The sequence below is a fragment of the Phyllobates terribilis genome, unplaced genomic scaffold (genome assembly GCF_046119375.1).
Source record: "Phyllobates terribilis strain yellow unplaced genomic scaffold, ASM4611937v1 Scaffold_11__3_contigs__length_659146591, whole genome shotgun sequence".
In the NCBI taxonomy this organism is placed as follows: domain Eukaryota; kingdom Metazoa; phylum Chordata; class Amphibia; order Anura; family Dendrobatidae; genus Phyllobates; species Phyllobates terribilis.
Window position 1 is genome coordinate 411,409,742 of NW_027362771.1, and position 16,550 is coordinate 411,426,291.

The following is a 16,550-nucleotide window of genomic DNA, read 5'->3' on the forward strand; positions in this document are numbered from 1 at the left end:
GTCTTCACACATACCTGCTGGGTGTCAATGTTAGTCAGCATAAGGTTGTTGGTGGAGATGGTCAACTTGACGTTAACTCCAGAAAACTGGAGATTACTCTTCCCCAGAATGGAGGAAAGGAATTTTACAGGAGGCTAAAATAGAAAAAGATAGAAAATCATTTGTGGTGCTAACAGAAATCCTGACCCTATGCTACTTATATGTTGGCTTGATATATAAGCTCTAAATCTTCTAAAGCATTTGCTATTCCCTCCTTGTCATAATAAAAAAAAAACTTAAACATATGGATACATAGATGATTTTTAGGAGACATCCAAAGAGGTGCAACCACAACAGCTACATGAGGACACAACACTACATGCTGCTTAAAGCGGTTGTTAACATTGACAATTTTTCTTTGCTAGAATGTCTCCTTGAAAATAGTCAAATCATAAGGTCTCCTGCTAATGGGACCTACATCAATCAGTTGTCTGTGGCATAACATGGCAGTAAGTCTTTAATTCCCATGCAGCACCATCAAAGGAGTAATGAAGCTTTACATTGGATCCATTGAAATCAGTTGCCTGTTTGTGCAGTGGTTAAATTTGCCTGCTATTCAGTAGAATGAGACCTTCTTTGTAACATCTTGATTGCATCTTCTCAAGTGGAGCTTTTAAGTGCACATCAGAAATATACCAGAAATGTCCCAGAAGTGACCAAAAGGTAAGAGCTACCACTGTTAACTGTGCTTACCTCTATCTGCCACACTTAGGTCTCACCATGCTAATTTATGCCCTTACAGTTTTTGTTCCACTAATCCGTAATTTCCTTCACTAACCCCAAACCACAGCACTCTCCAAACAAATGTTTATCTCCTCTTCCCTCTTACTCCCCACCTGACCACATCAGCAGACCTGCTCCTTAACCTCAGATCCCTTCTACTAAAACAAAATAAACAGACCACGCTCCTCCCATGTTCTCTCTCTCTCTCTCTCTCTGCTTCTCCTCACTGCTGGCTCCCAATCCGGGAACTCCACAGCTGTTACCCGCCATTAATTCTCCTTCCCATCACCCACCACCTGCCAGAAAATATCACAATCTCTCCAAAATAAAACCTGTTCCTTTGACCCCCTCTCCGCCACTCTTTTTTTCTGGTGCACTTTGGAATGCCGATTCCATCTGTAATAAACTCCACGTCATCCACGACCTCTTTACCTTTCGTAAACTATCCTTCCTGTGCCTCTCTAAAACATGGCTGACACACTCCGACAAAGCCTCGCCAGCTAAGCTGTGTTACGGTGGCCTTCACTTCACCCACACTACTTGCCCTGGCAGTAGACATGGTGGAGGAGTGGATCTTCTTCGTTCTAACTGCACCTTCAACCCAATCCCACCTCTACTCTCCCGCATCTTCCCTTCGTTTGAAGTGCATTCTGTCAGTACCTACTCTCCCTTCAACCTCCAAGTGGCCGTCATATACCGACCCCCCGGGCCTGGACACTGCCTTTATTGACCACTTCTCCACCTGGCTTCTGCACTTTCTCTCTGTTGACATTCCCACCATCATCATGGGTGATGTTCAGGGGCAGACACTGACTGCTTGGGGCCCCTGTGAAAGAAATGTGTCTTTTATGGCGACAAAGCTACATATATATATATATATATATATATATATATATATAGCCACACACACATCTATACCTCTTACATAGCCTCCTTTATTATGTATATTGCCATCCCTTATTACACAGTGCCCTCTCTTGTTATGTGCAGTACCGTCCCTTACATATTGGATTATTTATAGCCCCCTGTCTTTATTATATAGCATCCTCTCTTATTAGATATATAATGCAATAACGGCTGATGGAGCAAGGGAAAGCTTCTTTTCTTATGGAGGAGCTGATGGACTGGTCTTCTGGTTACCGGCTGTTCATCAGCAGTCATTTTATACCTAACGGGACGACTATGTAATAAAGAGAGGGCGCTGTGACTGACAAAAATAACAAGAATACGCTATGTAAGGGACAGTTCTTTACTTAACAGCAGAGGAAGCTATATAATAAGAGAAGGCACCATATATAGCTAGAGAGGATGGTAGGTAATAAGGGAGGGTGTTATACATAATAAAAGAGGAAACTACAGTATGTAACTAAGGATGGCGCTATACATAATAAGTGAGTACACTATATACTAAGGGACTGTGCTATACATAATAAGGCTACATTCCCACATCTGTGTGCAGTGTCGGTGTGCTGCTCGCTTTTACAGATGCATTGAGCATGTCCTATTCTAATCCTCAATATAAGATCAGAACAGGACATTCTCCGACCCTCACGGATCTCATTCTCAGATCCATGATTTTCATGGATGTGTGAATGGACCTATAAAAAAAAAATAGTCCATCCAATAAAAAAATCTGGCAGCACACAGACATTTCACACAAATGTGAGAATGCAGCCTAAGGAATTTTACAGATAACATTATCACTCCAAGTCTTATAGTGCAGATACAGAATAATATTTACATCCAGGTACTTACCGCTGACATCTTATCTGATCAGAGTCAGTTTCTGCTGCTTCTTCTCCATCTGGTCAGACATTCATGTCTACATCTCCCAGCCACGACTTGTCTTGTCACAATGATCAGTGCAGCCCTAAAAATAACATGGTCATATATATTGTATACATACAGGCGTCTCCCCCGCACTGCACCCCTGAATACAGATATGTACCCCACCATTAATATACTATTAGCCACTTAGTAATCAAAATATAAAGTGATAAGCAGCACTGTGCCCCCCATTAACTATAATCTCCACCGGCCAATAATATAAATTATTCAGTCTCTGTGACTCTCCCCAATTAACTGTAAGGCTATGTGCACACGGAAAATATACAAGGTTTTACAGTACAAGCAAAGTGAAACCCCCGTCATTGCTCTGTCCCAGCTCCCCCATCATTGCTCTCTCCCAGCACCCCCATTAATGCTCTCTCCCAGCACCCCCGTCATTCCTCTCTCCCAGCACCCCCGTCATTGCTTTCCCCATCCCCACCATTGCTCTCTCCCAGCACCCCAGTCATTGCTCTCCCCATCCCCATCATTGCTCTCCCCATCCCCATCATTGCTCTCCCCAGCCCCACTATTGCTCTCCCCAACCCCACCATTGCTCTCCCCAGCCCCACCATCCCCATCATTACTCTCCCCATCCTAATCATTGCTCTCCCCATCCCCACCATCCTCGTCATTGCTCTCCCCATCCCCACCATTGCTCTTCCCAGCCCCATCACTGCTCACCCCAGCCCCATCATTGCTCACCCCAGCCCCATCATTGCTCACCCCATCCCCATCATTGCTCACCCCATCCCCATCATTGCTCTCCCTCACCTCCCCTTCCTCTCCCAGCGTTTTAGTATGAAAAAAACACACACAATTTACCTTTAAGCCCGCTCCCCTGCATCCTCCTCGTCTCTGGGAACTTTCTCCCTGACACAGGCCTGCGCTGCATGATGACGTCATCAAGCAGCGCGGGCCTGTGTTAGGGAGGAAGCGCCGGGTAGGAAGCAGAAGTGAGGACGGATCCCTGCTGCTCCACTGCCATTTTCTTCCTGTCAGCAGCAGAGCTGCAGGGATCACTCCCTGCCTGCCGCATATGATGAGGGCAATCTGGCCATGGCCCCCCCGGAGCCTGGGGCTCTGAGAAGCAAGCCAGATTGCCCTCATCATTAGCTGCCTGGCAAGGGCTCTTGCCATCCTCATCATTGCTCTCCCCATCCTCATCATTGCTCTCCCCATCCCCATCATTGCTCTCCCCAGCCCCATCATTGCTCTCCCCAGCCCCACCATCCCCATCATTGCTCTCCCCATCCTCATCATTGCTCTCCCCATCCCCACCATCCTCATCATTGCTCTCCCCATCCCCACCATTGCTCTTCCCAGCCCCATCATTGCTCTTCCCAACCTCATCATTGCTCACCCCAGCCCCATCATTGCTCACCGCAGCCCCATCATTGCTTTCTCCAGCCCCATCATTGCTCTCCCCATCTCCATCATTGCTCTCCCCATCCCCATCATTGCTCACCCCAGCCCCATCATTGCTCACCCCAGCCCCATCATTGCTCACCCCAGCCCCATCATTGCTCACTCCAGCCCCATCATTGCTCACCCCAGCCCCATCATTTCTCTCCCCATCCCCATCATTGCTCACCCCAACCTCATCATTGCTCTCCCCAACCCCATCATTGCTCTCCCCAGCCCCATCACTGCTCACCCCAGCCCCATCATTGCTCTCCCTCACCTCACCTTCCTCTCCCAGAGTTTTAGTATAAAAAAAAACACACACAACTTACCTCTCAGCCCGCTCCCCTGCAGCATCCTCCTAGTCTCTGGGAACTTTCTCCCTGACACAGGCCCGCGCTGCATGATGATGTCATCAAGCAGTGCGGGCCTGTGTCAGGGAGGAAGCGCTGGGCAGGAAGCAGAAGTGAGGACGGATCCCTGCTGCTCTGCTGCCATTTTCCTCCTGTCAGCAGCGGAGCTGCAGGGATCACTCCCTGCCCGCCGCATATGATGAGGGCAATCTTGCCATGGCCCCCCCAGGAGCCTGGGGCTCTGAGAAGCAGGCCAGATTGCCCTCATAATTAGTTTCCCGGCAAGGGCCCCCCTGCACTGCCGGGCCCCATGCAGTTGCACCGGCGGTAGGTCCACCCCCGGTGACGTTAACATCCCCACTGACACCCACCAGCCTGCCACCTCCAAACTCCTGTCATTTGCTTCATCCTTTGGTCTTCCCCAGTGGTCATCCACAGCCACCCACACGGATGGACAAATATTAGACCTTATCTTCACCCACCTCTGTTCCCTTTCTAACCTCACCTCTCCCCCTATCTGACCACCATCTACTCACTTTCTCATCCCTGACCTATTCACATGCTTCCCATGTCCAGCAAATAGCACACCCCCGCAGAAACCTCGCACACCTAGACACACAGACTCTCTGACTTTATTCTACCACTGTCCTCTATGTCTCCACTCCATGACACAGACAGTGCCACTGTTTTCTACAATGCCACACCCGCATCAGCTATTGACTCGATCGCCGCTCTCGTGCATGTCAGAGTGCAACAAATCAATAGACAACCCTGGCACAACAATCTCACTAAGAAGCTTTGGCAAGTGTTGCTAACTCACTCTTTGACGACCTACAGTCTGGCTTCCATCCGCACCATGCCACCGAAACTGCCCTTACCAAAATTACTAATGACTTACCGCCGAAGCTAACAGATGTAACACTATTGCCGGCACCCCTGCATGTTCCCTTTTTCCCCTTCATGCAGGAACAACAACATACTCACCGCCCCGGTTGCGCGGTGAGCTCCCCGTCTCCTGCTTCCTGGTCTGTGCACATCGCACAGGCTTCCCAGCGACACACCTAGTGTGCGCGCGCTGCGCTTTTCTTAAGGGGGCAGTGGGTGCACTTTGAAAATGCCCTCAGACAATGGCTGAGAGACATCTTGTATAAAAGGCACCCTCCCCAGTAGGGAGGTGCCTAAGCAACCCCTATAGTTCCTTGTTTAGTTTGTGTGCAACTGTATTTTGCCAGGTCACCTGTCCTAGTATCCTGTGTAGTTCCTTGAGCATGAAGCCTCACCCAGCGGTCGCTGTAGCCTAAAGTTGCACCTGCAGTCCCTGAAGCCGCTCCGGCGGTACCTGAACCCTAAAGCCACCCCGACGGTACCAGAACCCTGTAACCATTCTGTCAGTGCTAGAACCTGTATCAGAACTACTTAGTGTTCCAGAGTCCGTACTGTCAGACCCTGTTCCAGTATCCAAATCCAGCCCTGTCTGTGACTGCCGTATCAGTATCTTTTCTGTACTAGGATCCAGAACCTGTGTAGTCTGAACAGAGTCTGAACCATCTACTGCCAGTGACTCCAAGCCTGTGTTCGTGTCTGTGATCCTGACCCCTGGGGTCAGCAGCTGCAGTACCAGGGACTGCCTAGGAGGGGAACCTTTTGGATGCATGCAGCTTAAGCCTGAGTCCACCATCAGGAGCTCCAGTGAAAACCAGGTAGCCGCTTAGCTACGCTCCTCCTAGGTAAGCCCGACCCCGTGGCACAGTGGGTCCATGAACCACGTGCGCCACCTGCGTGCATGACAACAGAAAATTCTCTATACTCCTCCTTCTAGACCTGTCCTCTGCCATTAACACAGTCGATCACTTCCTACTACTACAATCCTCTCTTCCCATGGAGTCATGGACCTTGCCCTCTCCTGGATCTCCTCATACCTTTCTAACCGTACAATTAGTGTCTTCTATTCCAATACTACCTCCTCACCTCACCCTCGCTCTGTTGGTGTTCCTCAAGGCTCTATTTTGGGACCTCTACTTTTCTCAATCTTTACCTTTCGCTTAGGACAGCTCGTAAAGTCCCATGGCTTCCATTACCACGTATACACTGATAATGCTCAGATCTACCTCTCTGGCCAAGATGTAACCTTTCTAATGTCCAGAATCCCAAAGTGTCTATCACCCATATCCTCCTTCTTCTCATCTTGCTTCCTAAAACTCAACGTAGACAAAACGGAACTCATCATCTTTCCTCCATCTCGCCTAACCCTCCCCTCCTACCTGATCTATCTATCACAATTAACGACACCACTTTTTCCACAGTACCAGAAGTCCAGTGCCTCGGAGTTACCCTTGATTCTGCCCTGCCCTTCAAACCACACATCCAAGCTCTGGCCACCTCCTGCTGCCTCCAAATCGAAAATATTTCCAGAATTCATCCTTTCCTTAACCCTGAATCTACTAAAATGTTAGTACATGCCCTCATCATCTCCCGCCTTGACTACTGCAATATCCTCTTCTGTGGCCTCTCTGCTAACACTCTCGCACCCCTCCAGTCCGTCATTAACTCTGCTGCCCAACTAATCCACCTCTCTCCACATTACTCCTCTGCTTCTCCCCTCTGCAAATCCATTCATTGGCTCCCAATTCCCCAACGTATGCAGTTCAAGCTGCTAACACTGACCTACAAAGCCGTCCATAATCTGTCTCCTCCTTATATCGCCGAACTAATCTCCCGATATCTTCCAACATGTAATCCCGGTCCTCCCAAGACTTCCCTCTCTCCTCCACACTAATTTGTTCCTCACCCAATCGCCTCCTAGACTTCTCCAGAGTGGTCCCCTATCCTCTGGAATTCTATCCCTCAAAACATCCGACTATCCACCACAATCTGAACCTTCAGATGGTACTTGAAAACCCACCACTTCAGGAAGGCTTACAGCCTGCAGTAATCATGCTGCCACCTCACCAACACCAAAGCTGCGGCAACCCACTACCCTACTGTGTCCTTCCCCATCTTCCTGTAGACTGTAAGCCCACAAAGGCAGGACCCCCTCCTTTCTGTACCAGTCTGTCATTGTTAGTTTTTCTATTTGTATCCTGTATGTAACCCCTTCTCATGTACACTACGATAAATAATAATAACAACTGTCTCCAAATAAGAGACTCCCTCCTGTCTACTCTGAATTCCCTATTAGGGTATTTAAAAGTGGGTTAACATTTACTAGGCTATATGTCTAAGGCTGACAACAATTCTGTAGTAAATCCATAGTTTGTTTTGATGTGATTTTAAAGGAGTTGTCAGGCTTTGGGATACACTTGTACACTTTTAGGGTACACTTAGCCCTGTAAATCCTCACAGCGCAATCACTTTGCGTTGTGAGGATTCTTCAGGAGTGGCCATTTATGTGACCACAAGTATGCTACTTGCATACTTCCGGCCACATTCCAACTAGACGTGTCCGGCCTTGCTCAATATATTTGCATTGAGCGAGGCTACACCCATAAAGTTGGCACGTGACACAATGTATGCAAATCACATATTTTCGGTCACATGCCTGCAGCTTCTGGCATCGGAGAATACTGACAGCGTGCAGTGTATGCACTTTGATGATTCTCAAGTCTGTAGTCACATAGTTTGACTGCAGATTTGTTCCCTAAGGCTGGACAACCCTTTAAGAATAGACAAAAGCCTGACAACAACTTCATAATTACATCTAGCCCAGAAATGTGGTACCAATGCTGATGTACAGTATGTTCAGCACAACCCACCTGTACTTGGTTGTAGATTTAGTCCCAAAGGGCATCATGACATCACTATATAATATATTAATTACGACACTAATTTTTCTGCTATGCTATGTAAGCACTGCCACGTAAACACATATGGCCAAAGTCGTTTTCGATATTCAGTTCTTAATTACAAAGTGGAGAGACTGTTCTTGCTTGAATTTATAGATAACTTTTTTAAAAAAATGCATTCCATATAAAATTTTAGATGTAAATGTCTCCACTTCCGCAAGTATAAATCAAGTTCTCAGTTCTCTATTCTTTACTTAAAAGTATTGCTGTTCAGTCATAAACGCAAACATTATGTCACCCAAAACACTTATCAACCCTTGTACCTTAATACAAATGTCCCAGCTACTAATGTGCATATCGGAAAATGTGTTTTTATCTATTATGCACCGCTTACAGAATAAGTATATTTTATGATGAAGAACATTCCATGTCATTGAGGCTTATCTGTTGCATTTAGTATAATTTGGTGACTTCCTTCGTAATAAAACCAGACAGATTTCTTGGATGGTGAATTATCTGCCAATTTGCTAATTATAAGACTGTGCACTTCCCTCTAAAGATTCCTCCCTTGCTCTGGTCATGGAGAGGATAACTTTGCTAAAACCATTGCAAACAAAGAAGCCTTAGATAACGGCCTGAAGATCACATGTTTGAGATATTATGTTTCATTTCTTTCTGGAAAATTTACAGACTTGTAAACTGACCTTGTTCTTGGTAAAATGGCAGCAATGGAACTAGCTGGGTTTTCAATTTCTAATAAGCTCATTATAGCAAAATGGAAAAGTTTTTTTTCTGGACAAGTTAGCCAAGCATTATTCCGTAGCCATTGCCAAACACTTGCAAAATACTCCTATGGGGTATGTTCACAGTTCACACGATGTCTTCTTTAAGCAGATTTGGACCATGTCCACTCTGAAAACAGCCTGAAAATAAACTATTTAAAAAACGCTCAAAAGAATGAAATATTCATGTCTATGTAAAAAAAAAACACTTGCTGTTCAGGCATTCAGGCTTTTAGTTTACTTTTCCAAAAGCTTCAAGCAGTTAAAATAAATTACCTGACCATTCTTCAGGAGCTTTCTTGGTAGATGCTCCATTCTTTACACTATAAGTCAAGGGTTCAAAAGATGCCGGGAAGACACTAAGGATTTCTTTTGTGCGTTTTGTCATCATTATTGCTTGAAAAACCACTAGCAGTTTCTTCATTGTTAAAAGTAGGTTAAAAAAAAAACCATAAAGACATTACCATTACAAATCAAGCCATAAAAACGCTAGAAAAATGCTAAAAAAAATCACTGGAGTTCAAAAGGCATTCTGGAAACAAACAAAAAAAAAGCACGAGAAAATGCGCTTCATGAAAAAAAACAACAGCATTTCCTGAAGCGGTTTCCATTTGAAAACCTTGTCATTTTACATACCTAAAATAATACATCATGTGAATATACCCTTATAGGAAAGAACATATTCCACTTGGTAATCCTGGATAATAACTCTCCAGATGTTCGTTCAAAGTGTTGAATAATTTGCTGCAAATGTTCTCTTGATTAGTCCTAGTAAGCAGCCTTTTGCACAAGCTTTTGTATTTTTATCAAAAATTGTAAAACTATTTAAATAACATACCACAAGCATTGCTCAACTTAATGACATTTCATACACAGTTGTAAAGCGCATCCCTCAATATTGATAATGTGCTCACTGGGTTTTCAGTTTTGAACATATATACATACTGAGAATCACCCATGTATTTTACTTGTCATTAATATCTCAGTTATTTCGCCACAGTCCATTTATCACATCATTTATTACAAAGAATCTTTTACAACTTTTAACTCAATATTGCACACGTGGTCGAATATTGCTTAAAAAATGCCTTCAGATTACATCCAGTAATCCAAAAATGTGGTTACCATCTGTTTGTGTGGCTTAAAGGGGTTGACCACTACTAGGACAGCCCCTTCTCATGCTGAATGTTTGCCCCTGTTAGAATAAAAACAGTTATACTCACCTACCGTGCCAGCACCGTTCCAGCAGTGTCGGCACTCGCGTTCCCGGAGCTCACGTGAGCTTGTTATGTCACATGAGCCTGAGCCCAATCAGCGCTGGCGTCACTGTCTTCTCCTTCTGACGTATAAGTAATCAAAAGGGGGTCAGGGCTGCGTTTGGCTGCTTATCTCCTCTTGATTACTTTTATGTCCGAAGGCGTGGACAGTGATGCCAGCGCTTTTTGGGTGCAGGGCTCACGTGACATAATAACTGCACAAGAGCCCCGCGAACGAGAGTGCTGACTCCACTGGAACGGTGCAGGCACGGCGCTGGAACGGGAGGTGAGTATAGGGCTATGTTTTCATATTGCGTTTCTTCAGCCTCTTTTTGATGCGTTTTTTTTATGCAAATTTTCAGCTGCATTTTACAGTACCAGCAAAATCTATGAGATTCCAGAAATCTCATGCACACATCCTGTTTTGTTTTTTTTTTAATCAGGATTTTGTGCTTTGCATGTTTTTTTTTTTGCAGAATAGAGCATGTCACTTCTTTCAGCATTTTTCACCCATTGGAAATAATGGGTGGTTAAAAAATGCTGAAAAAAAACACACCAACAACGTAGGTGTCAGTTTTTTCAGCTTTTTTTTTGTGCCAAAACCTGATGAAATAGAATGAGATTTTTTTTTCCACTGAACTTTAAGTACATGCATAAAGAGACAAAAGGACAGTGAAAAAAAAAATGCTGAAAAAAACAAGAAAAATCCTGAACAAACCTCCTGGCAAGAGATTAGGTTTTGCTGCAGAAAAAACCCGCTGAAAAAATGCAATGTGTGAACATAGTCTAAGTGGGTTTATTTTAATGGGGGAAAACATTCAGGATGAAAAGGGATTGTCCTAGTAGTTGATAACCCTTTTAAATATAATTTATTTATTTATGAATTCATTTTTAGGTGAGGTGGACATTAGACTCACTATTAAAAGAAAGGCAGAATGAATCACATTCTCTTTCTATGTGTGATTTCACTCTTTTGAGCTCTATGTTACTGCTGATTCTGATGCAGAAAAGCACAGACGAAGAGCCCTCGCTCCTCATCATCATTCCATGTTTATCAATTCAAAGTCTAGTAAAGATCTGCACACTGAAATTAAATATTATATACAGAGACACAACTAACACACTTCACTGATTCTGTGTCCTTACAGGCCCGTATACATGCAGTATTTCTTACGCTCACTGCTTGGTCAGTCCGTCCATTTATTTGGGAACCAGCCAATCGCAAAGGTCAAAACATATATTAGTGTCCTCCTGTTAGAAAGCTCAAATAAAAATGCTTCTCACAAGCAAACTGTATAATATGATCTCCTCCCGTGTGTTAAAACCACCTAATCAGATTCTCAGTATATCGCCAACAATGCTACCACCCACTCTTTCCCTCTACCATTTCTGCAGGGGGCAGGTAGTTGGTGGTAACAGTAAGGGGTGTTTAAAGCAAAAAAATAAATACACTGCTCAAAAAAATAAAGGGAACACTTAAACAACACAATGTAACTCCAAGTCAATAACACTTCTGTGAAATCTACCTGTCCAGTTATGAAGCAACACTGATTGTGAATCAATTTCTCCTGCTGTTGTGCAAATGGAACAGACAACTGGTAGAAATGATAGACAATTAGCAAGATACCACCTATAAAGGAGTGGTTCTGCAGGTGGTGACCACAGACCATTTCTCTGTTCTCATCCTTTTTGGCTGTTGTTTTGGTCACTTTTTCATTTTGCTATTGCTCTCACCCCTAGAGGTACAGTAGCATGAGGCGGTGTCTACAGTACAACCCACAGAAGTTGCTCAGGTAGTGCAGTTCATCCAGGATGGCACATCAGTGCAAGCTGTGGCAAGAAGGGTAGCTGTGTCTGCAGCACAGTGTCCAGAGCATGAAGCAGATACCAGGAGATGTGGAGGGAGCCATAGAAGGGCAACAACCCTACAGCAGGACCGTTACCTCCTCCTTTGTGCCAGGAGGAACAGGACGAGCACTGCCAGAGCCCTGCAAAATGACCTCCAGCAGGCCACAAATGTGCATGTGTCTGCACAAGCGGTTATAAACCGACTCCATGAGGGTGGTATGAGGGCCCGACGTCCACAGATGGGGGTTGTGCTCACAGCCCAACACCATGCAGGACGCTTGGCATTTGCCACAGAACACCAGGATTGGCAAAGTCGCCACTGGCGCCCTGTGCTCTTCACAGATGAAAGCAGGTTCACACTGAGCACATGTGACAGACGTGACAGAGTCTGGAGACGCCGTGGAGAGCGATCTGCTGCCTGCAACATCCTTCAGCATGACCGGTTTGGCAGTGGGCCAGTAATGGTGTGGGGTGGCATTTCTTTGGAGGGCCGCACAGCCCTCCATGTGCTCGCCAGAAGTTGCCTGACTGCCATTAGGTACCGAGATGATGACCATATGCTGGTGCGGTTGGCCCTGGGTTCCTCCTAATGCAGGACAATGCCAGACCTCATGTGGCTGGAGTGTGTCAGCAGTTCCTGCAAGATGAAGGCATTGAAGCTATGGACTGGCCCGCCCGTTCCCCAGACCTGAATCCGATTGAGCACATCTGGGACATCATGTCTCGCTCGATCCACCAACGTCACGTTGCACCACAGACTGTCTAGGAGTTGGCGGATGCTTTAGTCCAGGTCTGGGAGGAGATCCCACAGGAGACCATCCGCAACCTCATCAGGAGCATGCCCAGGCATTGTAGGGAGGTCATACAGACACGTGGAGGCCACACACAATACTGAGCCTCATTTTGACTTGTTTTAAGGACATTACATCAAAGTTGGATCAGCCTGTAGTGTGTTTTTCCACTTTAATTTTGGGGGTGACTCCAAATCCAGGCCTCCATTGCTTGATAAATTTGATTTCCATTGATTTTTGTGTGATTTTGTTGTCATCACATTCAACTTTGTACAGAACAAAGTATTCAATGAGAATATTTCATTCATTCAGATCTAGGATGTGTTATTTGAGTGTTCCCTTTATTTTTTTGAGCAGTGTATATATATTATTAAATAGATCTCTTAGACCCAATGAGACTGGTGTATTTACTTTGAAAATTCTTGTCAGAATGGCTATATAATCCTGGTATTAAATTGAGCATTTGATGAGTCCAGTTATAAAATGAAATGGCTCATGAGTCCACCTGTATTCAGACTCTAACCATTCAGCTTGACTGAAAGCTGCATCTTGTATCGAGCAGTGAGAGCTCTCAGCAGCAGGATGGACACTGAGGAACTGTCAATCAGGCTAGGTGGGCACAGATTGAGTTAAACTTTCAGAAAGGGTTATGCAGCCATCCTGACATGGATATTCAAATTAAATGCATCATCCTTATCAGGTCTAAAACATCTATTTAGTAAAGTATGCAGTGTGTATTGTGATATTAGGTAACAGGTCCTCTGTAATAAGGATCCAATTGATGGTAGAGAAAAAATTTACATAGAAAGAGGGTGTGAGCTCCCAAGATATGCATACAATATTTTTAATAGTGTGTTCATCTCATCAAAAAATTAAGTAATGGACATTTAATAAAAGAACAAAAAATAATGGTTGGAAAGAACTGCATTACAGAATCAGTGATTGTAATCTATTGGGACATTTGTATATATAACATTGTTCCTCTCCCTTATGTGAACACTAGAGGCACTGCTTACTATATGAGCAAATAATACTTAATGTACAAACTGATAATTACTTTTCGTTTCTTGGCAGCTCCTTTTGCACAAGGGACGGCCTCACACAGTCGACTTATCGCTTCCCTGTAAACAGACATAGACAATGAACATTAGGTCTCTGCAATCACTTACATAACAATATTTAGAACATTTCCCATCAGTTTGCCCATGAGTTCTAAAGCCGACAGTGAAAGGGATCACTTGATGCTATGGATTATCTCTTTTGGAGGCGATTTCACAAAAATTTCCTCCATTTTGATGTGGTCTATGGGTATGAAATTGGTATAGAGATACAGTATAGGCCAATAGACTTATATGAGTGCATATTATGGACAGGGGTGTAACGATCGCTGTCGTAGAGGTCGCGACCGGGCCTGTGCGGATGAGAGGCACAAAGACGCCAGCGCAAACTTCAACTGGATGTGTTTTTGGGGATGCACATTCAGTTGAAGTGAATAGCAGCGCAGAGACTCGCCCAGTCTGTGTGATGCAATACACGCTGCTGGCCAATCAGAGTTGAGCAGCTGAAGTCGGCGTGCACGTGACAAGGGGCACATGACAGTGGCATCATGCACTCGCATCGCTTGCATGCTGAAGTCAGCTGCCGGCTTCAGAAGTAGACGCTGGGCAGCGCAGGTGAGTAGAATTATTTATTTTTTCTATGCATTAGAGGACAGCGGCAGATGGGGGACATATGCCAGGATGGGGATCATACATACCAGCATGGGGATATATATATACCAGGATGGGGCGAGTAAGGGGAAGATATATACCAGGATGGATGACATATATATATATACCAGGATGGGGCCAGGATGAGGGACATATACAGTGCCTACAAGTAGTATTCAACCCCCTGCAGATTTAGCTGGTTGACACATGCGGAATTAACTTGGCATTGTGACATTTGTACTGTAGATCAGCCTGGAAGTGGGAAATGCACTGCAGCAAATATTGTTTGTTTGCTTTTTTTTTGTTTTTTTTTAAACGTTAAAAGTTAATTCAGAGTGTCATTTATTATTCAACCCCTCAAACCACAAGAATTCTGTTTGGTCCCCCTAAAGTATTAAGAAGTAGTTCAGGCACCAAGAATAATGAGCTTCACATGTGTGGATTAAAGATCTCTTTTGCCAACCTTTTCTGACTATTTAAGACCCTCCCCAAACTTGTGAACAGCACTCAGACATGGTCAACATGGGAAAGACAAAGGAGCATTCCAAGGCCATCAGAGACAAGATCGTGGAGGGTCACAAGGCTGGCAAGGGGTACAAAACCCTTTCCAAGGAGTTGGACCTACCTGTCTCCACTGTTGGGAGCATCATCTGTAAGTGGAAGGCTTATGGAACTACTGTTAGCCTTCCACGGCCTGGACAGCCTTTGAAAGTGTCCTCCCGTGCCGAGGCCAGGCTTGTCCGACGAGTCAAGGCTAACCCAAGGACAACAAGGAAGGAGCTCCGGGAAGATCTCATGGCAGTGGGGACATTGGTTTCAGACAATACCATAAGTAACGTACTCCACCGCAATGGTCTCCGTTCCAGACGAGCCCGTAAGGTACCTTTACTTTTAAAGCGTCATGTCAAGGCTCGTCTACAGTTTGCTCATGATCACTTGGAGGACTCTGAGACAGACTGGTTCAAGGTTCTATGGTCTGATGAGACCAAGATCGAGATCTTTGGTGCCAACCACACACATGACGTTTGGAGACTGGATGGCACTGCATACGACCCCAAGAATACCATCCCTACAGTCAAGTATGGTGGTGGCAGCATCATGCTGTGGGGCTGTTTCTCAGCCAAGGGGCCTGGCCATCTGGTCCGCATCCATGGGAAGATGGATAGCACGGCCTACCTGGAGATTTTGGCCAAGAACATCCGCTCCTCCATCAAGGATCTTAACATGGGTCGTAATTTCATCTTCCAACAAGACAACGACCCAAAGCACACAGCCAAGAAAACCAAGGCCTGGTTCAAGAGGGAAAAAGTCAAGGTGTTGGAGTGGCCTAGTCAGTCTCCTGACCTTAACCCAATTGAAAACTTGTGGAAGGAGATCAAGAATAAAGTCCACATGAGACACCCAAAGAACCTAGATAACTTGGAGAAGATCTGCATGGAGGAGTGGGCCAAGATAACTCCACAGACCTGTGCCGGCCTGATCAGGTCTTATAAAAGACGATTATTAGCTGTAATTGCAAACAAGGGTTATTCCACAAAATATTAAACATAGGGGTTGAATAATAATTGACCCACACTTTTATGTTTAAAATTTAATAAAATTCAACTGAACAACATAACTTTTTGGTTTGTAAGATTTATGCTTCTGTTCATAAATCCTACTCTCGTTTGCAGTTTGAGGGCTCTAACTTATTTGCATCTTATCAAACCAGCTAAATCTGCAGGGGGTTGAATACTACTTGTAGGCACTGTATGTATATATATATGTATACTGTATATATCAGGATGGGGGACATATATATTCAGATGCGCCCAGGATGGGGGACATGTATACCAGGAAGGAGCCAAATATGGGGGACATTGCTACATAATGGGGCAGGAGATGCAACTTGTATGTTCTTATAGGATTTAGATTGCTACAAGAGCCCATACATCTAACCAAAATTTGGGGCCAAATTTTACACTGGAGCCCATCAAGCTCTAGTTATGCCACTGATCATGGATAGGTACAGCATGAATCTGTAAAGAAACACCAAC

General features: G+C 44.8%; 1 protein-coding gene across 1 annotated transcript in view; it reads right to left on the reverse strand.

The window, feature by feature from the left end:
- SHC4 (SHC adaptor protein 4) overlaps window positions 1-16,550 on the reverse strand; it is a 127,469-nt gene that overhangs the window by 46,055 nt on the left and 64,864 nt on the right. Inside the window, exons 3-4 of the mRNA XM_073653074.1 lie at window positions 13,863-13,926; window positions 15-134 (exon numbers count right to left, since the gene is read on the reverse strand). Coding sequence (XP_073509175.1) covers window positions 15-134; window positions 13,863-13,926 — 184 coding nt within the window. The remainder of the gene's footprint in view (window positions 1-14; window positions 135-13,862; window positions 13,927-16,550) is intronic.